Consider the following 27435-nt stretch of genomic DNA (forward strand, 5'->3'; position numbering starts at 1 on the left):
GCTAGGTACTGGAAATGTGTGGCTGTTTGACATTTAGACACTTTCCAAAAGAGCTGGAGAAAAACACAGGGTGTTTTGAGAAAGCAATAAGGGCTTTGCATTTAAAAGTCAAGAGGCTGGGGAAGCTTGGGTATTGAGGCAGGTGTGACAAGGGACAATGCTTTTTTTTTTTTTTTTTTCCTCTTTTTTTTCCCCTGAGCCACTCAGAGACTTTGCCTCTAGAGCTGGTGGTGGTCCTTGCGGTGGGTTAGAACTGAGGTCTTGACAGGACAGAAGCAGAGCCAAGAGTAGCTGAGATGAGGAGTGATGTCACTGGGCTGGGGAGCGGTGCCCTGGGGGCTGTTTTGGAGATACACCTATTGTCTGTGATGGAAATTGCAAGCTTTGGGAGAGACATATATTGTTACAGTGATTTGCTTCATTTGGGTCTGGCATGGTGGCAGCCTCACCTAGCACCCTCCCTGTCCGCTCCCCCTCCAACACATATCCATGGATGGTTGGGCTATTTTTAAAGCTGGTTTGGGCACAAGTTTGAAAACGTTTCATCCTGAAAAGAAGTCCTAGAGTACAGAGAACAAGTGACCCGGACATCAAACTCCAGAGGTCTGAAGGTGCACCTACCAAACTGGAAGGAAGTAAACTAGCTGGCTGCCCGTGAGATGCACTTTAGGGAAAGAATGGCCTGAGCCCGACCACTCTGACAGTCACAGAGGCTGTTGGCCACAGGGTCCTGTTACCTAAGGTACACACAGGCTTCCTTTGGGTGTGGAGAAAGAGGCATTTCTGGGTAGGCGTTGCTGAAGGTGAATGGAGCGTGAGCCAGGAACAGGGAAGCCAACAACAGAGCCATGGCTCCGCAGTTAGGCTTCAAGGCTTAATTTGTCAACAGGATCTATCAGGCTGTTTTAAATTTTGCTTTGGGAGGAATCCTCCCATGGTTGATACTTTGGAAAAATTGGTTGGGGCTTCCCAGTGTGTCAGTGGGACACATTTGGGCACCCCAATCATCAATACCATTCCTGTGGGTACTCCGCCCTGAAGGGGAAGGTTCTTCTGGAGCAGTGTTTCTTGCAAATGCTTGATAAAGGTGTGGCATTCCTGCAGATGCAGGTTGTATCAGGAACTTGGGCCTTTCTGTTCTAAGGATTCTCACTCACTGTAGGAAGCAGCTGGAGATTTCCCTGTGTGTAGAGAGTGGTATGCACTCAAGTGGGGAGTGCCTGAGTGCAGAGCTTGGGGGATGGTAGGGTGTCCACCTGTGCTGCTATTGTTGTTGATGTATACATATACATACACACACGTATGTATGTACATACATACGTGTCCCAAGTAAGAGTGCTCAGGAGCCAACATTGGCAAGAAAGGAAGTCTACACCTGCTCACCCACCTGAGCCAAAGGTTTTCGTCTTCTCCCCCCGAAACAGATGCTGTTGCCGCACTTGAACTATGCTGTTATGGCCATAAACTAAATTGCTTCTCATGCTTTAAAAATGGTTTTGGCATTCTCTGATCCCGTCACAATAAAGCCCTGGCTGTCCAACCTGGGTTCTCCCCTGGCAGATCCTCGTAGAAATACCTCTCTGGGCCAAAGGTGTGGTAGGGAACCATCCACACCTAGAGACCCTTGGCTAAAATCTTAGCTCTGACCAGGTCTTGGGATTTATTGAATCATTGTAAATATTGGGCTTCTTATGGCTGAGTGTGGAGTTGCCAGCTCTTCAGCTTGTGTGGCACCACTGTTGGGGACCGTGTTTGTAAACAGGTAACTTTAGATTGAAACCTGGCCTGGGAAATGACCTGTGGGCAGGGTAGAGATGGAAGATCCACGTACCGAAAGAGGAGGAAAGTTGCCTCGTCAGGTTGAGTTATTGACGAAGCACGAAGGATTTTCCTGATGATACATCTGAGTCTTTAGGTTGGCCTGTTGCCCTGGGTAGAGACCACTTCTCTGAGAGAACAGCAGGAACTCCAGGTGGACTCTAGGGCTACTGAAGACTCTTTGGGTGTGGCCTTGAGGCTAGTCAACACTTTTTGGGGTTAAGGACTCTGTACCCTTAGATCCTTGCAGTGGACCCTTGGGGCTCACCCATCACCACCCCTTTATTCTTCCTCAGCCTGTTTGGCTCGGAGGGAGCACTTTCCTCCAGTAGCAGCACTGACTTGGAAGGCCATGGCCTCAGGGCTGTGTGAAGCACTGCCAGCCGGTGTCACCCTGGTGTCCCCTGCGCTGCCATTCTCAGGCTTGTCACTGGTCTGGGGTGGGCAGTGGTCTCCCACTTGTTTCCCCCAAGTAAGCTGCTAGTCACCGATCACAGCCATGGGAATTCTGGAGACACATCGTAGAGCATGCAACATGTCTGCTTCTGCCTCTGAGACCCAGGTCTGGATCCCCAAGACTTGACTCTTGGACCAGGCTTGGCGTGGAAGCTAGGGCAGAGGGGTGGCAGTGCTCGCCACGTCTCTCAGATCTTCCCGGCTGCTTGTTTGTCACCACTGTTGGTGACAGAGTCAGCGTGAGTCAGTGGGCTAAGACAAAGGCTTCATCCCAAAGAGGGATGAGAAAAACAAGGGGCTCTAGGCCTCTCTGAGAGGGGCTGCAAGTAGCGTCTTCTCCGTGGTTTCTGTTTCAAAGCCATGCTCGTCCATTCTTCCTAGAGAGAGTCCCTGCTGTTCTGGTCACCCATACTTAGAGAGGCATGTGAGACAGGCATGGCTGTTTATCTGTTTCTTGTGTTTTTAATGTTTCACGTTTCATCTTTATTTATTGTGTGTGTGTGTGTGTGTGTGTGTCTCTCTGTGTGTGTGTATGTGTTGCACACCTACCACAGTACTCAGGTGGAGGTCAGAGGACAACTTGCAGGAGCTGGCACTCTCCTTCTATCATTCTGGGATTGAATTGAGAAGATTGTGATAGGCTTCCGGGTCTGACGATCCCCGGTGGTTGGCTCATGGGTTTCCAGGAGTTGGTTGCCTTGAGTTCCTACCTCATCTGGCAACTTTTGAGAAGTAAGGATGAGGGGTTATCTTAAAAACTCCAGGTTGGGTTTAGAAGGTGATATAAAGAGGTAAAGAGTGGGTGAACCCCAAAATAAACAAATAAAGTCCCAACTGTTCTGAGAACTCAATAAAACAATCACATCAAATATGAAGAGGCATAAATCTTGTGTCTGCACAGGTAACCCTACTGGATTGCTTTTATTATCGCTCAGGCTGACTCCATTTATTACCATCCACAGCCCGAGCAAAGGAGACTGCGTGGAGGGTGGTCTCTGGTGCAATCCTATACCCTGGGAGGCAACAATCAGCCCATACAGCCAGGGATTTCGATGGGAGCCAGGAAGGGCCCATCTGTCTGCATGAAACCAATCAATAACTCTGTAACCAGAGCCCTTGTCACAGGGAAATGGACAACACAACAGTTCAATAGAGGGGCCACGAGGGGAACTAGCCAAGTGGCGATGGTGCCAGGCAGGAACAGCTCCTTGAGAAGGGAAGCAGGGGGTCCTGGAGAAGAAGAGGCTGGGAAGGCAGGGCTGCGCATGCTTACTGGCACAGGCGAGGCTTGCTGTGTCGTCATCCTCAGGAGGGAGAGGCAACATTGGATGTTGGGGTGGTGGGCACACGTGCTCTAGAGGGCGGCTGGGGAGTGGGTGTGTGGTACTCAGAGGGTGGCTTGATCGCTAACATGATGGGATAGACTTGAGGACTAGAACATCACAGCTTTAGTGAGAAAAGCAGTAGCAACCAGCAGAGATGAATCATTCTCCCCAAAGCCTGCACTCTGGAGAGGGGGTTCCCGTGAGCCCATAGGGGATGGAGGCCCTGCTTTTCAGCCTTCTCGGCAGGACTGATGAAGGAACACTTTAACCCAGGGGCCCATTGTCCACTCCCAGCTTCCTACAGCAGCAGACCTGGCCACTCGGCAGGGCCTTGGTACTCAGGGCTTCCCTGAGCTCCTCCTTGGTGCTATCTGGGCCTGCATTGCAGTTCTCCCATTAGGAGGAGAATGTACACATTGAGAGGAAGCCACTTTCCATGTCCTTAAAAGACTCCAGTAGATGGCACCCAACTGGCCTGCCAATTTTCTAGATTACTGTTGTGTCTTTTCATACCTCCTTCCCCATCAGACTAGATGTCCAGAACTCAGGTTCACAAGTGGAGGCATCTATGGTCAATGAAGCGCCCCGAGAAGGCAGAAGGGTTCCTGAGACCTGGAGACTGGTGCCTCTCAACCAGTGCCCAAGTAAGGGAAACACCAGGTGGAGAGAAGTTGTCTCCTAGAATTATCTGCCGCCACTGGGCAGAGACGGTTTCCTCTTGTCGGTCACATTTTGGGGTTCGATGCTCTTGAGGTGCAGGTAGAATGTATGCACCATGGTATATAGGAGTAAAGGCTGTTACCTTCTGTGTGGGAGACCGTGCATGCTTGTGTGTCTACCTGTATCTACCCTTAGGTCCAGGTCTCTGAGGTCAAGAGAACAAAGAAAACAGTCCCTGGTATGTGACCCGTTGTTACAGTACAAGGCTGGGCACCTTGTCCTTGGCTCAGATGGTTAATCACAAGTCAGTCATTTGGGTTATTGCCTGGAGTGGTAACAGCCATAGAGTTGGGCTGAACGTGGTTCCACTTCACAGTTTAGACAACCTGGGGTCAAGTTTTCCATCATGTTTTGTTTATCTTACAATATTCCCTCAGTCCAGTGAACCCCAATGCAAGAGTCTTTGACGCTGTGGCGACACCTCTGTGATGGAGACTTTTGTGATCACATGTTCACCCTTACTTTGACATGAGCCCAAGCCCTGTGGGCAGGACTGGTTAGGGACCAGTCACACCAGTAGCCAAGACTATGCTCTATCAGGTCCCCCAAACTATGATCCATACCAGGCATGGAGGTGCATACCTTTGATCACAGCAGAGGCAGGCAGATCTCCATGGGTTCAAGGCCAGCCTGGTCTATAGAATGAGACCCTGTCTCAAACAAGCAAGTAAAAACAGACACCCCCCCCACACACACACACACACTCACACACACACATTGTGGTTCAGGGAACCACAGGCCAGGATACCCAGCGTGAAGCATGGCAGTAACAGGGGCTGGATAGTTGGCTTAGTAGTTAAGGGCATTGGTTGCTCTTCCAGAGGTCCTGAGTTCAATTCCCATCACCCACATGGCAGCTCACAACTGTCTGTAATTCCAGTTCCAGAGGATCTGATACCTTCACACCAATGCACATAAAATAAGTTCAAATAAGTTATTTTAAAAAAAAACAGTAGTATACAGTTATGAACATAGCTTTCTCTCTGTTGGGCCCAGGACCAGACTCCAGATCCTTCCCAGGTACTAGGGAACAAGGATGATTCAAGATGAGAAATTAAATACATGTTAGAACTGGAGAAGACAGGGCTCAGTATCAAAGGCAGTGATTGGGAACTTCTTAGAAGGCTGGGCAAGGGAGCTGCTGCCTATGAGAAGAGAGAAAAATGGCCTGACCTGAAGGAGAAAAAGTAGGCCCCCCTGTACCCAAAAAACTGCCAGGTAGGAAGCAAGGCATGTGGAAGGGGGGCAGATGGGAGCACTCACTTATCCCAGTTCCACTCACAGCTTATTCGAGCCATGGAAATATCAGGCCCTTTTCTTGTGTTTCTTGAGTGACAAGGGGATGAGAAGATGTTTTGTGTGACAATGTGGTGAGGTGTTTTATGTTGAGAGAGAGACAGAGAAAAAAGGATTAAGAGTGGCATGGTCATCTCTTCCAGATAACTTGGCTTTGGATGCAAGGGTAAAGAAAGAAGAGCCCCCAAGTCCAAGCTGGTGTGTGCCCAGAGCACTGATGGAAATGTGTGTAGCCACAGGGGTCACAAGCAGTGTTTTCAGGGCCCTGCCAGAAAAGGTACATGGATGGCTACAGGAGCTGGAGAACATGGGCCCAACCTACGGGCCTTGAAACAGAGAAAGCTTTTACATTTATTATTGTTTGTGTGTGGATGATGAAGTCTGAAGACAACTTTTGAGAGTTGATTCTATCCTTTTTATTCTACCTTTCTTGCACCCCATTTTGGTGCAGTGTGTGTGTGTGTGTGTGTGTGTGTGTGTGTGTGTGTGTGTGTGTGTGTGTGTGTGTGTAGGCTAAAGGTTAACATCGGGAAATATCCTCCATAGCTTCCCATCTTATTCATTGAGGAAAGGCCTCTCAATCAAACCCAGAGCTTGCTGATATGACTGGTCTTGCTAGTCATCTTGCTCTGGTGATCCTATCTCTGTCTTCTGAGGTTGGAATTGCAGGTGGGCCACTGGTCCTACTCAGCATTTATGTCGGTTCTGGGAATCTCAGTTCTCTGCCCCTCACACTTGCACAGCAGACTCTACCCACTGAGGCATCTCCCCAGCCGCTCCTCCCACCTTGTCAGTTCTAGCAATTGAAGTCGGGTTTTCAGGCTTGCATGGCAAGTGCCTTTACCCGGTGGGCCATCTTGCAGGACCCCAAAAGATGAATTTTACCAGCTTTGTGCTAGACAAACAAAGCACACGTTGGGTCCGACTCTGTCTTGGCCAGCAGTCGGCAGCCTCTGGTCCGTGTAACTCCGTACACTGATGTCTGCTTTAGGATAGAGCAGTGTGAGGGGACCAACATTTCCCTTGCACCTTCGTACACAAGCTTCTGGGGATGTCATGGGAGATGGTAGGACTCCTTCTAGCTGGAGGAGGAGTTGGGGAGTCATGGGTGATGGGGGGGAGTAGCAGATGTGAGGCAGACACAAGCATGATGGAGGAGAAGAGAAGCTAGAGGATGAAGAGGTTGGGGGAGCCCCCTTGGTCTGGATGGTATTGGGGACTGGAGCACAGAGAATGGAGCTACAGTTGAGAAAGGGGACAGGGTGCCACAATCCAAATAAGGGACATTTGGTCCTCCGAAGCATTTTAGATACGGTTAGAGAAAGTCAGTGCCCAGGGTAGCTGGCAGTTCAGACTGGTGGCATTCTGAGAAGCCTAGAATTGACAAAGGAGAAAAGGAGACACCAGCTGGGGAGAAGCTTCCCCCATGAGGGTGCGACAGAGGAAGTGATATTGCAGGCGAGTCCTCAAGGTCAGAGTCTCACTGTCCTTTCTAAGAGAGAGCTACGGGAACGTGAACAAGGCTGTGACCACCTGCCCCTCAGCATACTGCATATCCCTGGCAGTGAGTATGGCTGTCATTGGCAGGCCCAAGAAAAGCACGAGAGAGTTCAGGAAGAAGGCAGGGTGGTCCCTGCTCTCTGGGGCTCCACAGCAGACTCCCCTCTGCCCTGCTACCCGGAGATTAGGGCCACACCGCTCCAGACTTCCTGCTATGCCTGTCTTCCTTCAGGCCTGTCTGACCGTGGTGAGCTCCCTCTGCAGTGGCCTGAGAGCAGAGAAAGCTGGGGGAACGTGCCAGGCTTTTCCTGGCAGGCTCCACAGCAGGGCAGCTGCCTGGAAAGGGAGCAGTATTCACCTTGCAGGCACAGCGGAGAAATACGAGGAAGGATGTAGCGACCTGGGAGAGAGAACAGGGCAGAAAGGGACAACAAAGGGACCCCAGAGTTCAAACAGATGACATCTAGCTAGTACCGGGGGTGCCGTTCCTGATTCTGGTGCTCCCTCTTGGCCCTGGAATTTTTGGGGGTCCAGATGCCCAGTCCATACCTTTCAGGCAAGAAAAGGAGCCCAGGAGCCTTGCGGACACTGTTGGGTCTGATGGATCACTGAGACAGTCAGGCATAAGGACCTCATTTTGCCCCGTGTGCCGCTCATCATATCCTGAGAGGAGCTGATAGCCCTGGCCTGGGGGGGCCTCATGTGGCTCTGTTTTAGAGACTACGGAGGCTGGTGGTTTCTAGCTAAGCCTGGCTTTCACAGCCTGGGAGGCTGGCCTAGCATCGCTGGGAGCTCTCAGAAGTCAGTCTTGGTGGTTTCTTTATTCAGAAAGCTCCTGGCTGGCTGAACTGTTTGGTCCCAGAGCGAGAATCCCTGCCATCGTGTGGATAGTCTGCTCATTCAGGATGTTGCTGAGTGCTATCCAGAGAGGGAGGGCTCAAGGGAACAATAGATGTCCCAGTGAGTCAATAGGTAAGGATCAGGTCAGGTCTACAAAGGGTTCTGACATGATCTGTGAGCACACCTGTATCTGGGAGTGTGGGCCCAGGTGAGATCAGGGCACACTTGCTCTGTTGGAAGTGAGTGTGTCACCTGTGGGTGGCCATAGCACTGGTTGTCTTTACCTGTGACCTCAGAGGCAGACTGGGTATGGATGAGACCAAAGGTCAGGATGGTTATCTGCAACCATCTGTGGAGTGCACCCCCCCCCCAGTCCTTCCCCTTCTCCCCCTGGGTTAGATGGATGGGTAGGAGAGAGACCAATCTCAGTTGATGCTAATTGAAGAGTGAAGAGACGTTGATAAGATAAGCGAGGCCACCTTTCCTCCAGGGACCAATGGAGGTGTCCTGTTCCCCACTCTCCTCTGCTTTTCTAAGAAGGGCAGGCAGACGTCCGTCCACTTGCTGGGACTGTCTGGCTTCTGGGAAAGCCGGAGGAAAGGAGGTTCCTTACACTATGGTCCTGGGAGGGGCAGCCTGGCGAACTCCCAGGTAAGAGAGAAAAGGCGCCAGGAGAGAGAGGTGAGGGCCAGATGCCTTGACACGGATCGGCCCTGCCTCAAGCCTGATGCGGGGCCCCAGGACGAGGCTGAAGCAGGCAGCTGTGAGGCTTTCTGCAAGCCTTCTAGGTTGGGGCTTGGCCTCCTGCAGAGGACACACCTCTGGCTCTGGTCCAGCTCCTTCTAGAAACTCTCCTCCCTACCACCCTGCCTACCATGTAACATCTGCCCCTTCCTCTACTCCCATTTCCTCAACTCCTGACCTGATGGAGACACTCTGGAAGGTCATGCAGACTTCTTAAGAGATGACCTCTCAGGGTAGGTACAAAAAAGTTGAGAGAAATTCATTTCATGGCTAGTGGCTGCTCAGAAAAGGCGATTCCGGCATTCGAATGTGATAAATGTTAACTGAGCATTAATCGCATTAAAGAGGGCCCTATAAACTTTTCATTTCTAATTAAATTCGTCCAGTGATGCTGCCCAAGCGAGTACTCTGAGCCTTTGTTTATGTGGAAAATTAAAATGCAAATACAATGGGATTTATTTCCAGGAGTGGAGTGATGGTCTGGCCCCTCTGACTACTGGTCTCCAGGCCTGTCAGGCTGGGTAACTATTCTGCAGGTACTGTCTACTGTGCAGCAAATTTTTGCTGTGAAGGAAGGGGCTAGAGTTCAAGGTCAAATACAATAAGCCATGAGGAGAAGTTATAGAAGGAATTAAAGAGGAGAAAAGACAATAGGCAAGACAGTAATGTAGGAAAGCATTTTCTTGGTTTTCTAACCTTCCTCCTTCTAGAAGAATAGGACCCCCCCACCCCCCTACCCCCGGAAAAAAACAACAACAACAACAACCAAACAAACTTGCTGGTGAATAATGTCATCATAAGCCTTCCTTGCAACTGAGGTAAAAAGAGGCGTGGGAGGGAGGATTTAGAGGAAATAAACCCACCAGGCGTATACGTGACTGCTCCTAGAAGAACTCAATGACGTCAACAGGCGGGGCCTACAGTCTGGCTTTATCTCCAGCCCTGGGAGGGCAGCTGCTGCCCACATCATGGGTGTGCTGGGCCCTTCCTGCCAAGGCCAAGTGGCATTGACATAGGGTAGTGGAGCATAGAGGCACACGTCGTGAAGGACACTGTGCACGCACGCATGCACGCACACAGAAGGAGAGCTGCTTGCTCATAAGAATAAACAAATGGCCCTCACGATGAGTCTTTTAGTGCCACGATCCCTTTGATAGAAGCAGTAACCCTTAATACTATTGAATGGAGTGATATGAAGTTCCTGCTTACTAAAACATAAATTCAGTTGAGAGGAGAGAAAAGCCTAGGTAAGAAAAATCATTTGGGTATATCAGTTAGAGACACTGAAAAATAGCCGTGGTACTCTATGAGTAAGGAAGTTGTAAATAGCATTAAAACGCAAGAGGGGAAGGAAATGGAGGTAGGAGAGATGAGAAGAGGCAGAGTGTTAAATCACAAATAGGGGCTCGTGTACAAAGTCACAAACCAGATTTACACCAAGCTCTGCAAAATCTACAGCCTGGGCTGACAGTAAGTGGGGATCCCGTGTGCCTGACCGTGCAGGGAGGTGGGCTGGCCTGGCAGTGGGTAGGCTGCTCACTGTGCTGGATTCTGGGACTGATCCATCGGCTCCCTGTGCAGGGATCTGCTTGGGATGGTTCTGCAGACCGTCAAGGATATGGCCGCATGAGAGTCTTTAAAGGTCTTTAAGCACATGAGTCTCTGGTGAGCTGGAGCCACGTTCTAATGGTTCTCCAAGGTAGCAGCCCACTCCTGGAACACTGCCTGCCTGACTGATTTTGCAAACAAGTGCTACCCTGTCCTCTTTAGTCTGTTCTATTCTGGGTTATTCTTTTCCTCTGTAGTGTTCGCTTGTGTCTCGGGGATGCACGAGCACTTGCTGACAAGCAGGTTAACGACCACAGCAACGCCCAAACATCTGGATGGAAATCAAAAACTTTAGTCAATCATCTATATTAGTTGTCCATAGGATGCCAAAGACCTGGTGATTTAGCACGTCCACCTGGCGGATTAGATTTCTCGGGTTTCGTTCAGGCACAGACCCAGTACCTCAGGAAACACTTATTTCAGAGAAAAGTGTTCTAGGGAACAAAGGGCGGTTAGAAAGCATCTTGGATACACTTGGGTCTGATTTCTGATTTAAAGGGAGCCTGGGCCAGGCACAGTGGTGGCAGCAGCTAGTGTCTGGACAAGCACAGCCATTGGACACACTGGAAGAGGCTTCATCCAAATAACCTTCGGCCGTCCATTAGGCCTGGCTTCCACTAGGGAAACTGCCATCCGAAGGTCCTTAATAGACAAGATCATTCATTCATTCATCATTTCATTCACCCATTCAGAAATGTCTCACTAAGCGCCTCTTATGTGCCAGACAAGTCACATAAAGCTCCATGGCACAATGCAAGAGGCAAGTTCCAGGAAGAAATGGCCATATTTTGATTCTGGCTAATCTCATGTCCTTTCTGTTCCTCAGTTTCCCTTGTCATATAGGGTAGGGATAATCACTTAAGTCTTTCTAGGCTCTCATGAGGGTTAAATGAGCCCCCCCCCCAAATAAATCTACTTAGAATTGCAACTAGCCAATAGTAAGGGATCAATAAATGTTACTGTTCTTATTGCAATAGTAATAATCAAGTATGCATTTCTAGTTTTAGACTGTGTCAATATGTGTGTCTTCTGGTTTGTATGCGTAGGAGCACTGAAGTATTTTAAATAAGAAGGTCTGAAGGATCAAGTGTCTCGGCTCACATCTGTAATCCTAGCACTCAGGCTGGGTCAGTAGGATCCTAAATTTAGGGTCAGCTTAGGGCTATATGGAGAAACTGTATCTAAAAAAACAAACAGGAAAAGAAAGAAAGCTTCTTAAAGAGCCAAAAGGATAGTCCATGAGCAGGGTTGAATATCGTGAGTGTCAGTGAGAATCATGGCATCCTGTGAGACCTGCTGAATTCAGGAAAGGAGTTGACTCTGTTTTCCGGGAGGTGGAGAACCTCTGTGCCTCGGGTCTCTGACCACTGAACAGAGTTAGTTAAGTAATTGCCCCTGAAAGCCCCTCCTGTATACATGTGTGAGTGTGTGCATGCCTGTGTGCATGCTCTCGCGTACAGGTCTGCGCTGTTCCGGGACGAGCGGGCTCTTGGTTGAGGAGTTGAAGGTTGGCATTTTCCAGGCTCCATGGCATTTTCCCAAGTTGTGCTTCTTTGCATTTGTAATTTTTTTAAAGAGATAAATGAAACAGTGGTGATGGGGGGAATCTTCATGTGATAGTTTTAAAGGGTTGTCCTGGTGCTTAAATGCCAAAATGGGGAGAGGAGGCGGAGAAAGAAAGAAAAACGGAGCAAAGACAAAGGATGAAAAAGAGGAGCAAGCAAACAGTTGGCAGATCTGTCAAGTGTGGGCCTTTGCGTCTGGATGTTCCCGGGAGGATAGGGGTCCAGTAGCCACTGCTGCTACTACCGCTGCCGAGGGAAGGGTATTTGAAGAAAAGATTTAAGGAAGCAAAATTACTCTGGGCTTAGTCTATTTGGTGCAGTGGTCCAAAGTAACTGCATAATAATAGATTTTTCTAATTATTCTGTGCCCAGCAAAAACAAGGTGAAAACCAAAGTCGTCCTGACTCAGGAGGACATGTCTCTCATCTCTATGGAAGATCCCATGGAAGGAGGCTAAGGCCTGATCTTGTGCTTCCCCGCTTTGGCTCAGTGACCGCCTTCAGTCCAGTGAACCCCCAAAGAGCCACACTCAAGTGCCTGCCCATTGCTTATCAGATATCCTAAGATTACTTTTATTTTGATTATGTGTGGGTATGTGCATGTGAGTGCATGTGCCCCTGGTGGCCGGAGCTGTTGGGTTCCCTATAGCTGGAGCGACAGGCACTTGTGAGCTGCCAGACAGGGTGCTGAGAACTGAAGTCAGATCTTCTGCAGGAATTAAAATGCTTTGCCGTCTCTCCAGCCTCTTTCTAGATATGCAACCGTCCAATTGGCTGTTAAAGGTCCTGATTTTTTAAATGATAAAGGTAACTCGGTGCTAGGGATTGAGCCTAGGGCTTTGTGTACACTTGGCAGTTGCTCTAACATTGAATTATATTTCTAGCCCTAGGAAAAATTTAAAATCAGCTAAGTTGGAATCGTGGGGCTGAATCACCCTCAGAGTTTTTCAGTTAAGTGTGAACCGACATGAGGGCTATCGTCTTCCTTTCTCATCATTAGTACAGAGCTAGCTCTTGCCGTTGTCAAATGGCAACCCCTGCTCTGTCCAAACAACCTGGGAAGAGAGCCCCCGGCAGCCCTGTTCTGTCCAACTGCAGTTTTTAAAAAATATTTATTTTTATTTTTTTATGTGCATTGGTGTTTTGTCTTCATGTATGCCTGTGTAAGGATGTCAGACCCTTTAGAACTGGAGTCACAGACAGTTGAGAGCTGCCATGTGGGTGCTGGGAATTGAACTCAGGTCCTCTGGAAGAGCAGTCAGTGCTATTAACCACTGAGCCATCTCTCCAGCCCTCTCAACTGCAGTTTTTATATTTCTTTTCTTAAAACATATAATGCACCCCTTAATTGACCTTATGATTTTATGCGCATTAGCATACTTGCATACATGTTTGTATTTGGCCAGTCTCATGTTAAATTTACCCAGTAATTTTTAAAATCACGGCCATCATCATCATCATCATCACCATCATCACACTCATAGCTAACCAGTCCCTGCTACAGTAGAGCAGTTTCAGTAAGTTACATGTATTAGTTGATTTAGGCCTGATGAACAGCCCCACAGGCCTTTACAGCGGCATTTAGAGTTGTGATAACTGGAGTACAGAAAAGTCAAATAACTTGCTCAAGGTCACAGACTAAGTTGCAGACCCAGGATTCGAACCCATGTAGTCGTGGTGCTGGAACCCATGTGCTTATCTGCTGCACCACAGTCCTTGTCTACTTTTGATCAAAGAAAACGCAGGCCTGACTAATCTCTCCTCAGTCTCATGCCCTGCTGCAATTTCATATATTTACTTACAAGCTTAGAACATGCACCCTGTGCCTTAGTGGAAAGTCACGCCTGTAATTCTTCCATGACACTCGTCTGCTATTGGGCCACATCATCTGAGAGTGGTGGGGAGAAGATGCTTCAGGGGAGTGCCACAGTGTGGGAAGGAACAGGGCCTCTGGGGGACAGAGGTCATGGTGTTGTTCCCACCGGGACTGGGAGCTTTACTTCATCCACCTCCCCGAACCCCAGCCAGGATCTAGATTCTGTACAGGGATAATGCTTGGCCTCGAGGCTTCCCTCTCCAGATTAGGCAGGTAGAGGGGGGGGGGTGACACCCAGATCTGAACCAGTGTGGTTAAGTCAGAACTCTTCTGGCCAAGAATAGAAATGTAAACTTTATCATCAGGTTGATATTTTCCCTGCATCTCTGGAATTTTCCCTCTGGAAAGAAGCAGTACAAATGACCAGGCCAGAGTAAGGCAAAAAAAAAAAAAAAAATTGCCAAAAGATTGGCCCTCTCCCTCACAACTATAAGAAGGCCATTAAAGCAATTACCGAATCACACAACCACCACCCAGATCCAGCATCATTACTCAGCCCACATCACCAAGGAGACACCCATTAACCTAATCTCTGAGACATACATTATGAATAAAGAGATGCAGATATGATCAATGCATGCGATCATCTAAAGCAGAAACACACGCTGCCACCAAACAATACTCAAATTCCTCCAACTCAGTGTTACAGGAAGTGCAGTCACCTCGATACAATACCACAAACCAAAACAAACCCGAGGCCAGTTGCCGGGATGTGTCCACACGATGCCACACAGGCTAAGTGGTGACCCAGTTCAAACTCTCCATCCCACAGGCCACCCATACACAAAGACAGAAATTAGGTGGCTCTTGGGGCAATGATAGACATTGGTAAGACATGCAAAGATAGCGTCAGCATTGAAACCCCCAGCCCTATGCACACCCTCCTGAATATAGTCACAGCCACAGGGTCCCTCAGCACAGTGCAGCTGCCAGGACCCAGCACGGCCCCTGTCCAGCAGGTGGATGTATCTAGACCATCACCTCTGATAAGGCCTCCAGGCTCTGGCTGCTACTAAAAGAGTCAAGTGTCCCCAGAGCCTGCTTCCCGAGACAGGACAAATCAGCTCCATCCTGGCTGGGGTTTAATAAGACTTCGCTGTTACGGAAAATGACAGCGCTCCAGGGATGGAGAAGTGGGGTTGGGGGGGGGGCTCTCCAGGCTGGGTGCAGGAATTCCCCTCTGACTCCTGCCTCTGTGGCCGTTTGGAGCTGAAGCCGGCTCTTGCTGGGTGTTCACTGAGTATCGATTGAGTCTGCAAGCAATTTTAATATTTCTTCAGGGACTTTCCGGCACCAGCACAAGTCATTAATTCACCCTCCCAAATTGCTTATTCAATAGCAGGAACATGGCTCCTGAATAAAGTCCCAGAATTTATGTGACTTGCACGAGTCAGGAGGTCAAACAACTGTTATGGAGTGAAGTTAAAAATCCAAATAAAATATTGACACTTTTTTGGGGAGGGGACGAGGGGGAGGCCAAGGTATTTAAAATAGGTTTTTGTTGCAATGCCCCCAGGATAAAGAATGGAAGGAGACTGAAGACAAGTTGGAGTTTATAAAATCAATGGAATTTATTGCACATCTACTTGGCATTTAATAATTCTCTCATTTCCACATCCCCCACCCCCACCCCATTCTGGCCACAGACAGGGAGATACACAGGTATACAAATGCACATTTATGCACATCGATACTGCCGCACGAACCAATATAAAAACAGGATTGTGATGTGGGAGTCTCAAACACTCTGAAAAGGGAACATTGATGGGTTTCGCTGTGGCTTAACATGTTTAACAGAAACAGGCATAATTTGGCAGATATTCATGAAGTAGCTTTTGATAAGTATATTCACTGTTATAAATCTCAGATCAATGCATTAGAACAGATACGAATATAAAGATGTGCTCATCACAGAAATAGTTTCTAAAGTGTACGGAAGCTGAGAAACATCTATATGCAGGATCATCATGGGATTGTGTACATGACTTGCAAATTATGGTTTGTTTGTAACACAGACATGATGCTTACCAAATAATCTATGGCACATGCATGGGAGAGGAAAGCATGTTTTGAATAACATGCAACCTCTGCCAGCTGTCTACAGATGGTTGCTCAGTTGTCCAAATCGTGTATGTGAAAAGACTAAGGAAACTGTTCATGCTCAAATAGCTAATAGACACAAAGGGTTATTAATATAGAAATTCCCAGAGGAGATTATATTACCTAGCTCTCAGATATTGAAGTCACAGACCTGGATCCAAAGCAATGTGATATTAAAAATGTGACCTTGGGTGAGTTGCTTAGCCATGCTGTTGACTCTAAGGTAGACTGGAGAACACACTATTTGATAGAGCTGTGGTTAGGATTTGAATGAGAAAAATGCAGTGTGTACAATGTCTATTCTACAGCGAATACAAAATAAATGATCAGGGCCAGCAAGGTGGTTCAGTGGGTGAAGGTACCTGCTGCCCCGGCTGATGACCCACGTTCAATCCCCACACCCTTTACACAGTCAAAGGCAGAGACTGGTGTAAAGAGATAACGTGCTCTGGCAACTGATCCTCTCTGACTTCCACACTAGCACTCCACACACAAATAAACACATGTAAGGCCTTTAAAACAAATACAACTATGACTTTCACTATTATTCTATGCAGCTCTTCTAGTGAGGTCTAGCCTTAGATGGATAGATCTTACCATTTGTTCTTGATAAGACTAAGTTTGTCTACCAAGTGGTTAGTGGAGCAGGTTAATATTAAGTTATTAATACTATTGGAAGAGCAGAATCCTAAGGGACACTGTGTGCTAACATATGTTTTATATGCAGCAGCCATTGTGCTAAGTGTTTTATATGGACTTTAAAATTTAATCCCTGCAAAGAGATGCCCACGTTGAAATTCTGATCTTATAGAAATGCTGTGTAAATTTAGGCAAGTGTGCTAATATTTCTGAGCCTCAGTTTCCACATTAAAGAACGAGGATAATAATCTTCATAGGTGCTTAGAAGACTTGAATTTTATTATTATTATTTTTTTTCTTTTTTAGGCAAGGTCTCTCTGTATAGCCCTGACTATCCTAGAACTCACTATGTAGACTAGGCTGGCTTCAAACTCACAGAGATTTGCCTGCCTCTACCTCCTGAGTGCAGGGATTAAATTTTAAAGTCCATATAAAACACTTAGCACAATGGCTGGTACATATAGAACATATATTAGCACACAGTGTCCCTTAGGATTCTGCTCTTCCAATAGTATTAATAACTTAATATTAAGTTCTTTTATTATAGCTGGCCTTGTTTGTTGCTAGAAGGTGAGAAAAATAATTATGACATTTGCCCTTGTTGAACTGAGTCCATGGGAGGGTTCAGTATGAACTGGCTAAGCAAAGAATGGTTTCAGCTCTATGGGGGAACAGAAAGAGATGGCCTGGCCCGGAAAGCGTTGGAGGCAGGAGGTGGGTGGGGGCAGGAGGCTGGTGGGGAAGATTCTGAAAGCTAGCTAGGCTGAGAAGCCCTGACTTGGCCGCGTCTGAAACAGGAAGCAAGGGCAGCGTTTAGCTCCATCCTATTCTTCCAGGACAGAGACTGATGGATTGCTCTTTGAATCCCTGAGTGGCTGAGGTGACAAGGGCTAGAGGCAGCAAGGCCAGGCCGTCACTAGAGAGCCCAATATCCCTGCAGGCTTCCCTTTGCTTACAGACGGGGGGTCGGTACGCGTGTGGAGGGGTAGGCGGGATGGACAGGCTCAGAGGGGAAGACCCACCGCTGTGGTGAGCCTATAAGCAGGACCAATTTACCATTACATTAGGCAGTCCCCAGGCCACCAGACTCTCCCAGGCGGGACGGTGGGGTGAACAGCTGGTAGACCCCAGCTTTAGCGGGAAGCTGTGACAGACAAGGGCAGGGTCGGTGACAAGAAGGGGGAGTCTGGCCATGCTCTGGCTTGGCATGCACTGTAGACTGATTTCCAAATGGTTAGTTAAACACATTGCCCCTTAATTTTTAAACCTATGCATATCTTGACGTTAAATCAACCCATATGCTTACCACTTATCATATAAACTATCACCATTGCCCCCTTGGGCCAGCCCCATGGCCCATCTAGTCCATTGTGTCTGGCCTGGGATCCCAGGGATACACTGTGAAGGGACTGTCACCCTCAATGCCATTCCTAGAAGGCTAAGTTGCATAAAACTGCATAGTCTAGAAAACCACTGGGAGTCGATCATCCTGGGACTCACAAGAACGACTTTGAAATGTTTTTATTTTCAACCTAGAGTTTAGTCTCTACAGAGGAAGTGATAGCTTCTGGAGTTTTGGTGACTGTTGATTGGAGTCAGGATTACCAGATGGAGAGATATGTGGCCTGAAGTATGAGTAAGGAGCCATCTTCATGTGCCAAGAGCATCTCCTGATTCCCACCCCCCCCACACCCCACACCCCCCACACCCCCATCCCCAACCAGAAGGTACTTCCCTCACACTCTGGCTTGAGCTCATCTTCTCAGATTGTAGAATTCAGAAATTCTAATTTAGGAAGACCAAGGAGAGACTGAGTGATTTACATTTTAGTAAATGCCCCAAGGGATTATGATGCAGGTAGTTCCAGGGCAGTCATTTGAGGACACACTTTTGTGAGCTTTCTGGTAGGGTTCTCATTCTTGGAGCTTAATTATAACTTCCAGCTGAGCGTCCCTACAACCCAAGCACTCGGGAGGCAGAGGTAGGAAGATTAAGAGTACAAGGCAAGCCAGGCCGTGGTGGTGCATGCCTTTAATCTCAGCTCTTGGGAGCTACATATATATTGAGTTTAAGATGTGAGCCTGGGCTACATGAGCACCACCCCCTCTTTGTCTGTCTGTCTGTTCGTCTGTCTGTCTGTCTCTCTCTGTCTCTCTGTCTCTCTGTCTGTCTCTGTCTCTCTGTCTCTGTCTCTGTCTCTGTCTCTCTCTCTCTCTCTCTCTCTCTCTCTCTCTATATATATATATATATATATATATATATATATATATATATATATATATATATATATTACATCATCTGGGAAGATCTCTCATAACCTAGAACCTGTGTGTTCTAGCTGTGTCCTGCTCTAGCCAGAATGGAAAGGCCAGTTCTCAGCTGTAAAGAATAGCCTGATTCGCCTCACTGGCATTCTCATTGTTCAAGCTAAAACTCACAGAGCCTGTGAGCAAGCCTGGGCAACACCTCTGAACCATATAAGCTGTAGAGGCAGAGCCTACAAAGGGAGAGTGTTCCTGGAGTGCTTCAGAGTGGTCACTGGGGATGCCAGGGACAGAATTTCTGGGGCTCCTTGTGTGAGGAGAAAGTAAGTCTCAGCCTCCAATCTGAAAGGGCTACTTAGTTCTGTGGGGTTCTCTGGAGCAGGCACCACATCAGAAGATGTAACAGCTTCCTGGGTGATCTATGACATCTCACTTGCTAGGAAACATCTCCAGCTGGCTTGCCTCAGGGCCAAGCCTGGGATATATGCCTAACACAGGCAGCTCTGAGAAACCTGAGATGAAGCAGTTACCTGCATTTGTTGGATGAAATATCCTTTGCTGAAGCAAATATGGTTGTTTGTTTGTTTTTAAGAATGAGCCAGCTCATGATAGCCATGCAGCTTGAAGTCACTGGCCGAGGCCGGCCCCACCCTCTTACTGGTTCTCAGCTTAGTAGGCAGTCAGCTTATCTAGTCGGAAACATTGTAACCTGCCTTACAAATCCCATACTAGGAATTAAGTATGTTGTAGACTCGGGAGTGGAACAGTCTAAGGCTCTTTGGCTAAACCAATGGTATGACCAGGCTTGAGGGGCAGCCTGCTGTTCCTTAAGGAAACAATTCCAAAGTTGGCAGGGCAGTCTGCTTCAAGCTAGTGAGCAGGATTTCATGAAGACTTTCTTGGTGATCCCATCCCGTGTCTACATGTTCTTAGCAGCCGGCTCCAATACATGTTATTGCTCCCACATCCTGGTGAGGAAACGGTGAGTTTCAGGAGTCTGCTAGCCTCCATGTCTAAGAGCAGACAGACTGCTGGGTCCAGGATACAGGAGCTTGGGAGTCTGCGCTTTTGCAAGTTTCTCTCTGGAAGCAGTACAGTTGAGCAGTTGAGGAAGTGGGCCTTGGGATCGGTCTGTTTGAATTCAAATCTCTGACTTGCCATTTATAAGATAGATAGATGGCCTATGACCATCTGCAAAAGGGATTCCTGGGGGAATGGAGCAGATGAAATGTTTGAGGTGCTTAGGACATGGCATCTCACACAGGAAAGATTCAGGGCACAGTGCTTTTTAATCACAAAAGTCTCATCTGGGAGGCATCGCTCTTAGCAGCCCACCTAGACCTTACTCCTCCCAAGGTGAGCTGTCTGAGGTCATCTCAATGCTAATAGGACTGCTTCTTGTTTCCACCTGAGGGGAAGTTTTTGCACATCATTTATTATCATATAATATAATGCAATATACTATTATACATAACATAATATGATGGGTAGGCTAACCTGGAAACCCTGAGGCAGACCGTGGATGGATGGATAGATGAATAGATACATTTGTACTATGTATACATACATTATATCATTCTATTGATTTGTAAAAAGTTCCCGCTCTGCCTGGCTGTAATGAGATTTTTGAACTTTGCGTGGCGATCAATGAGAGGAATATTATTGGCCTGGAGAATTGATATACCTGCTCTCAGTGGCTTGTTCTGCTCCCAGGCCAAGCCGGCCCCCCAGGTGTACGATTCCAGCAGACACTTAACCTTTTTTACAGTGTCATCAGGCTAAAAGGAATCTAATAGTGACACAGGACTTGTGCTCAGCACTCTGCCACTATTGCTTTCCTGTCACAAATAATTTATAGCCTTCTATTTCCATCCCTGAGCCCTGCACCCCACCCCACCTCCCGCTTTCCCCCAGCTCCCAGGAATCAATAAACTCACACAGCCATCGTGGGACTTCAGGGTACAAGGAGATGGACAGATGGACAAAGAGAGAGAAAGGGGGGCAGAGACAGATGAAGAGACGGAGAGGGTCAGAGAGGAAACAGTGGGAGAAGGAAGGAGAGACAGAGAAGGGTTAAGTAGGAGTCCGAGTTCCCAGCGGAAGACGGAGCTATCTCCTCACCAATTTAACAGGCTTGCCAGGAGACTCAAGCAGACCTTCATCCGTCTCACAGAGCACCTGAGACTGTTTTGATCTTCAAGGTGGGAGGAAGTGGAGGTTTCCTGGGAGTCTAACCAGAGAGGAAGTGACCTCACCATCTGCTCATCATCCTATGCTCTGAAGCCCTGCTACCACCTGAGCCCTCTGTGGGTCCATCCCAGTGCACTCAGGTGGAACTCAGGCCAGGCCCCAGTCTGCCTTCTGGGGAGTCTGATTGCATCCTTTCTGGGGTCAGCCTGTGACTCCTGCTGCTGTTCATCCCGTCTTCTCCATTTCTTCCCAGGGAGTACCTGCATTGATCCAGTTGGGGCATACTGAGAAGGGAGGCCTCCTGGCTGCACCTGGCCCTGCCCCTAAATTGAAAGCAGTTAGGCATAGGGGTCACCCATAGGGATAATAACACAAGTGAACATTATTATTACAGCTAGCATTTATTGAGCCGGCCATCATACTAATCACTTTACATGAATTATCCTACTTAATCCTCACCATAGCCCTGGGAAGTCCATAGCAGCACTACCTCATTTTACAGATAAAGGAGTAAGAAAAGTCCAAGGGCTTCCTAGGAAGGATGAAACAGAGCTGAGATTCTGACTCGGGTAGACTCAGCCTGAAGCCCACATCCCAAATCCCTCACTAGCCCAGGGGTGGTGGTGCACACCTGGACTGTGACCGCTCAGCACCTGGGGGGCGGAAGGACCAGCTTCGAGGTATTTCTGAGTTATATGGTGAGCCCTGTTTCAAAACAACAAACAAAATCAGAACAAGGCAGGGGCGAAAGAACTGACTCGATGCCTAAGAGCATTGGCTGCTTCTGTAAAGAACCCAGGTTTGCTTCCTAGCGCCCACATAGTGGCTTACAACTCCAGTTCCAGGGGAGCCAAGGCCCTCTTCTGTCCCCCATGGGTGCCAGGCGTGTGCATAGTTCTTATACACACATACAGGCAAATACTTCTACACATAAAATAAAAATAAATACATCTTAAAAAAAAGAAAAGCAAAACCGAAACCCAAATTCCTTTAGCTCTACATGCATCCTTGGGAGACATTAAAATCCCAGCAGTCCCTGTACTGGGAGCAAGATAAAGCACCGAGCAGGGTGAGCTCTCGCTGAAATGGAGGAGGAAAGTGCACTCTGTGTGGGAAAGCCTGCTTGGTTGGGAATGGGGAGCAGTGCCCTGTCTTTCACGTTGAGCACAGAATGTAGAGGAATATAAACAACCACAGGGTCTTCACAACCCTGGTTCTTAAATGCCCGATGATCAGCTCTGGGACCTGGCAGGTGCCCACTCCCTGGGGTCATGGATGGACACCAAGAGCTTTAGTAACCCATAGCAGGTGCCCTGCCCAACTTCTCTCCCATGCACCCCCAAGCTGCTGTCGGGGCATAGCGATTTTCCATCAGCTGCTGCCTCAGCTAAATCTGTATCAGTGCCTCGGGGGTCAGAGGCTCTGGTAATAAAGACAGGAGCTCCACCAGCCAGTCCAGTTATCTGTGGGCCCCAGCCCCAGCCCTGGGACGCCTTAACCCAAAGCCTGTCAGCCTATAAGCAGAGCCACTGAGGTTCCCCAGACCCTGCATGCTTGTACAGTAACAGCTGCTTGGTAGAAGTCTTGCCTTCTAGACTTTCTTGCAGGCGGGGGTCATATGGCTCTCAGTGATCAGCCTCAAAACCTCTCCTCCACCTTCTGCTGAGAGTGCAAAGCTGTCAACGCTCCTTTCTGACATTCTTGTTGTGTCTGTCTAACTCTGCCCTGGTCCTTCGCTCCAGCCCCCCCAACTATTCTGCCCTGCTCTGCATCATCTTCAGTCTCCTCGGCAACCTCACTCTCTTCTCCTTCTCTGGTGCGCCTCTTTCCTGCCCTGAATGACCCTTCCTACACTCTGGTTACTGGTCCATCCTGTGACTTCCACACCACAGTCATCTTTTAAAACTCCCCTCTCCTCCATACACCTCTTGCCAGGATCCTGTTCGAGCTGTCTGGCTCAGTCACTAATGGCCACCCTTGGCACTGTAGATGAAATCCTTAGCATGGCTTCCTCCATCTACTGAGATCAGGCTACCCTGCTCTACATTGGTGCTTCTGGTGGCCACCACTGCAGCCTCCCATACTGTTCCACGCTTCTTTACCTATGAACTCCTTTCCTCTGGGCCAGCCATGCCTCGACTTGCCCACCTCACACCTCCAGAGCCAACATCACACTTTCTTCCCATGCCATTCACTTTCCTGCATCCCTGCTCTCCACGGTGACACACGCCACACAGCTTCCACGACACGGGAGTGTTTTAGAGCCATGCTTGACTCCAGATAGTCGCCAAACCCTGCCGCTCTCCCTTGCTTCTTCCCCTTCTCACTCTTGAAGATTCTCCCCTTTCTTTCTTTCTTTCTTTCTTTCTTTTTCTTGAGAGCAGCTTGTTACTACCTCATGCCGACATATTAGCTTCCCGAGATCAACCACTTTGCCCACGTCCCTCTAGAGTGAGCACTGTGCATGGCTTCAGACCTCTAAGGCTTGGTTCTCACACGATGAGGGAACAATGACAAAGTAGCAGAAGACGCAGATTTTAGAGACTGAATTCAGACTCCGCTCTAACTGGCAGTCTGGTCCCAAAGAAGCCTTCTTCGCTAAACTTTGTCAGCTTCGGTTGTCTATCTGCAAGAGGAAGACAATGGCATTTATTTCTGAAGTTGTGAAAATGAAGAGAAGTACATATGGAGCCTTATAGATTATATATAAGATTGGTGTACAACTTTTTTTTTTTTTTTTTGGTTTTTCAAGACAGGGTTTCTCTGTGTAATAGTCCTGGCTGTCCTGGAACTCACTCTGTAGCCCAGGCTGGCCTCGAACTCACTGAAATCCTCCTGCCTCTGCCTCCCAATTCCTGAGATTAAAGGCGTGCGCCACCCCCACCTGGCTTGATGTACAACATTTTAATGAGTGGAAAATGGCTGCTTCCATCATCAGGTGCAAGCTTCCAGCCCCATTTCTTCTCCGTCCTGTCCACACCTCTACTGCTTCTGGCTGGGGGTGTAGGCGTCACCCCTTCTGGCTGGGGTGCAGGCGTCACCCCAGCCTGTGTCCCTCCTGGGCTTCCCCCACTAAACTTCCCGCCCTCCTCCAGCACCTGGGTATGACATCGCCTCCCCCCACGCTCCTGTTCCTCTTAGAATCATACTATTTTTTTCCCCTGGGGAAAGAGATCTTGGAGATGCTGTGGCCCTGAGAGCCCTTTACTGTTCACTTGGACCAACTGAGGTACAAAGACACTTAAGTGATAAATATGAGGCTACTCGGCTTTCTAATGACAGAGCCAGAACCGGCACTGGCTCTGAGGTACAGCCTGGTACACTTTCTGCTGTTTAATATGCCCCCCCACCCCCGCATTCAGCTCAGCTCTGCTGTGGGTCTGTGCCAGGCTCCACCTCCTCATTCACTTCCTCCCCCTGGTCCCTGCCTTCAAGGGGTGGCTCTTCCTCTGGCACTGGCTGCCTCACTGCCTTGGGCTACCTGGCATCCTTTAAATATCAATCCGCCCTCCCAACTTCCCAGCACTGGGAGACAGGGTCCCAGCTATGTGCCTACAAGCAATCAGTAAAAGCTAAAGCTGAGCTGATCCCAGCACTCAGGAGGCAGAGGCAGGGGGATCTCTGTGAGTGAGTTGGAGGCCAGCCTGATCTACAGAGCAAGTTCCAGGACAGCCAGAGAAACCCTGTCTCAAAAAAAAAAAAAAAAAAAAAAAAGCTGAAGTTGAATGATTCACGGCTTGCAACTTACTGGGATGGTAGAAGTGAACTTGGCTTTCCATAGAGAGGAGCAACGCTCAGTTGGACAGGGTGGAGCGTGAGGGTGGAGGGAGAAAGAAGTCCCTGGTCTCTTGCATGATGGAGCTCTGTGTTTTTCTGGGCTCCTGCAAGATGGGCTTCTCCCTCCCGGGAGGGCGTGATTTGTTCCTTTATTTCCCAGGGGTGCACAAGGATGGCACTAGCTCTTCAACCAGTCTGGTAAAGAAGGTCTGAGTCAGGGAAGATGTAGAAAAGAGGGAGGTCCTAAGCCAGCCAGAGGAGGAGCCGGGTGTGTGGGGCCTGATGCCGGCTAAGGGACAAGGTGCTATGGTGGGGTCGCCTGTGGCCCAGCCCTGCCTTTCGACCTTCTCTCCTGACTTCAGTATATGAGGAAGCTTCTTCCCTAACTTTGGTCCTAGTTGGAAACCCAGGCGTTCCTGGTCCCAGGCGCTACGTAAGTGTGGCTGGGGAAGGCAGGTGGGCCACTAGCCACCAGGGCAGTCCTCGCCCCCCAGAAATGGAAAAGATGCTGTGGTCCTCTTGATGGAGCCTTAATTCTTGCTGCCCAAACTCCAGCTGCAGTTCAGCTGGAGTTCAAGGCAGGACAGAATGCAGACCACCTCTGCCCAGGGCTGCTGCTAAGCAAACTGCAGAGCAGCCAGGAGAGAAACCACCTGCCCTGCAGCAGTGGGGGAGGGCAGGAGGGCCGGGCAGGCGGGTGAGGCTTCAGCAGGGCCCCTCTGCCGGGCAGGGTGAGCCCGGACGGGGCCTGTGATGTGTAATGCTGTTGTGCTTTGCAGGATCATTCGGACCAAAGTCCAGCAGCCTTTCCACCCGACACCGGATGGCGCAGGGACAGGAGTGACTGCCCCTGGCCACACCATCGGTAAGAGGGCTCAGGAAAGAGGGAAATCAACTTGGAAAACACAGCCCAGCCCTGGGAACTGCCCACCCCAGGGAGATCCATGGGCCCATGGGCCCCAATCACTCCTTTCCCTCCTAGGGCCTCCCTGGTGACATTAGATCAGTGCCTCCCACATGGCCTCCCTAGTCTGTGTCTTCCTCCCCTTTCTCCCCGCCCCGCCCCCAGCCATCCCTCAGTCATTCTCCTTTGAACATTCCTTCCTCTCCATCATCGTTTATATCATCTGATTACTCTCCCCAAATGTCCTTCCTTAAGTCCTACACTGTTTCAAATCTACTCTTTTACTTCATCTTTTTAATAACATCTTTTTGTGTGTGTGTGGTGGGGGGAGGGGAGTGGACTGGAGAGATGGCTTAGCAGTTAAGAGCATGTATTGATCTTACAGAGGGCCTAAGTGTGATTCCCAGCACCCATGTCAGGCAAGACTCATAGCCACCTGTAACTCCGGTTCCAGAGGATCGGATACCATTCTGACCTCCTTAGGCACGCATGTGCACATTCATGCACAGATACACAGAAATCTAAAAAAGTAAATCTTCCGGGCAGTGGTGGTGCACGAATCCCAGCACTGGGGAGGCAGAGGCAGGCAGATCTCTGAGTTCAAGTCCAGCCTGGGCTACAGAGAGTTCCAGGACAGCCAGGGCTACTCAGAGAAACCCTGTCTTGAAAAACAAACAAACCAAAACAAAAAGTAAATTTTGCCGGGCAGTGGTGGTGCACGCCTTTAATCCCAGCACTCGGGAGGCAGAGCCAGGCGATCTCTGTGAGTTCGAGGCCAGCCTGGGCTACAAGAGTGAGTTCCAGGAAAGGTGCAAAGCTACACAGAGAAACGCTGTCTCGAAAAAAACAACAACAAAAAAGTAAATCTTTCTTTAAAAAATTGTGGGGGAGGCCAGGTGCGGTGGCCCACACCTTTAATCCCAGCACTCGGGAGGCAGAGCCAGGTGGATCTCTGTGAGTTCGAGGCCAGCCTAGTCTAAGAGCAAGATCCAGGACAGGCACCAAAACTACAGAGAGAAACCCTGTCTGGAAAAAAAAAAAAAATTCTGGGGGAGGAAGGGATAGAACCCATAACCTTATGCATGGTAGGCAAACACTTTTCCATGGAGTTATATCCCCAACTTTAAAAAAAAAATTTTTTTAGTTATCTTTCTCTCTTCTCCCCACCTCTTCCTTCCTCCCCAGGCCTCTTCCCTCCCCTCATGTGTCTGGCTGTGGATCTGTCCCTCTGTCTCCCTCCATCCTTCCTTCTGGCCTCTTTCCTTCTGGCCTGTTTGCTCTTTTATCTCTTCTGCTGCTCTCTGCCTCTCTGGCCCTCTTAACTCTTCGCAGGCTCTCAGGGATACAACCCAGGCCTGTCAGGACACCTGCTGCAGCTTTCCAGGTCCCCACCCCCAGCCCCACCTCCCTGTGCACAGGCACACTGACTTCTCCTTGGTTTTCTTCTCTCCTGACCAGCAGGAGATGGAAGTGGCTGGACCAGCTCTGCTGGGGCTGTCAGGAGCCCTTGTTCACCAGGCCTGGGTCACTGTGCTGGAGGGAGGGGGGTGCTGAGCTATACCTGAGCTGATCATGGCACAGTGAATGTGTTCACTGGCCTGTCCCCAAGAGGGAAGCAGGAACTTCTCCATCGATTTCAAGACCAGAAGCATATGGGAGAGAGAGTTGCTTCTGGGGACCAGCTTCATGCCTCTCCAAGTGTCAGAGACAGATCTGAGGAAACCTCAGACTCTAAATCAGGGCTGGCAAAGACTCCACCCAGGAGACTGAGAAGCAGTGAGCTGGGGTTTTTTTTGGAAGGATTTGCTCAGCCT

At 49.0% G+C, this 27435-nt stretch overlaps 1 protein-coding gene and 1 long non-coding RNA gene across 19 annotated transcripts in view; both read left to right on the forward strand.

Moving 5' to 3' along the window:
* The window catches only part of Pax2 (paired box 2), a 92971-nt gene that overhangs the window by 17051 nt on the left and 48485 nt on the right, over positions 1 to 27435 (forward strand). For all 18 annotated transcript variants that reach the window (XM_076563172.1, XM_076563170.1, XM_076563167.1 and 15 more), the window contains one exon: positions 25497 to 25582. In XM_076563172.1, coding sequence (XP_076419287.1) covers positions 25497 to 25582 — 86 coding nt within the window. The remainder of the gene's footprint in view (positions 1 to 25496; positions 25583 to 27435) is intronic.
* Positions 5022 to 9432, forward strand: LOC143271158 (uncharacterized). Its single transcript, XR_013048368.1, has 2 exons — positions 5022 to 6095; positions 6128 to 9432. It is a non-coding gene; the product is annotated as an uncharacterized LOC143271158 (long non-coding RNA).

Source organism: Peromyscus maniculatus, chromosome 1, assembly GCF_049852395.1.
Source record: "Peromyscus maniculatus bairdii isolate BWxNUB_F1_BW_parent chromosome 1, HU_Pman_BW_mat_3.1, whole genome shotgun sequence".
NCBI lineage: Eukaryota > Metazoa > Chordata > Mammalia > Rodentia > Cricetidae > Peromyscus > Peromyscus maniculatus.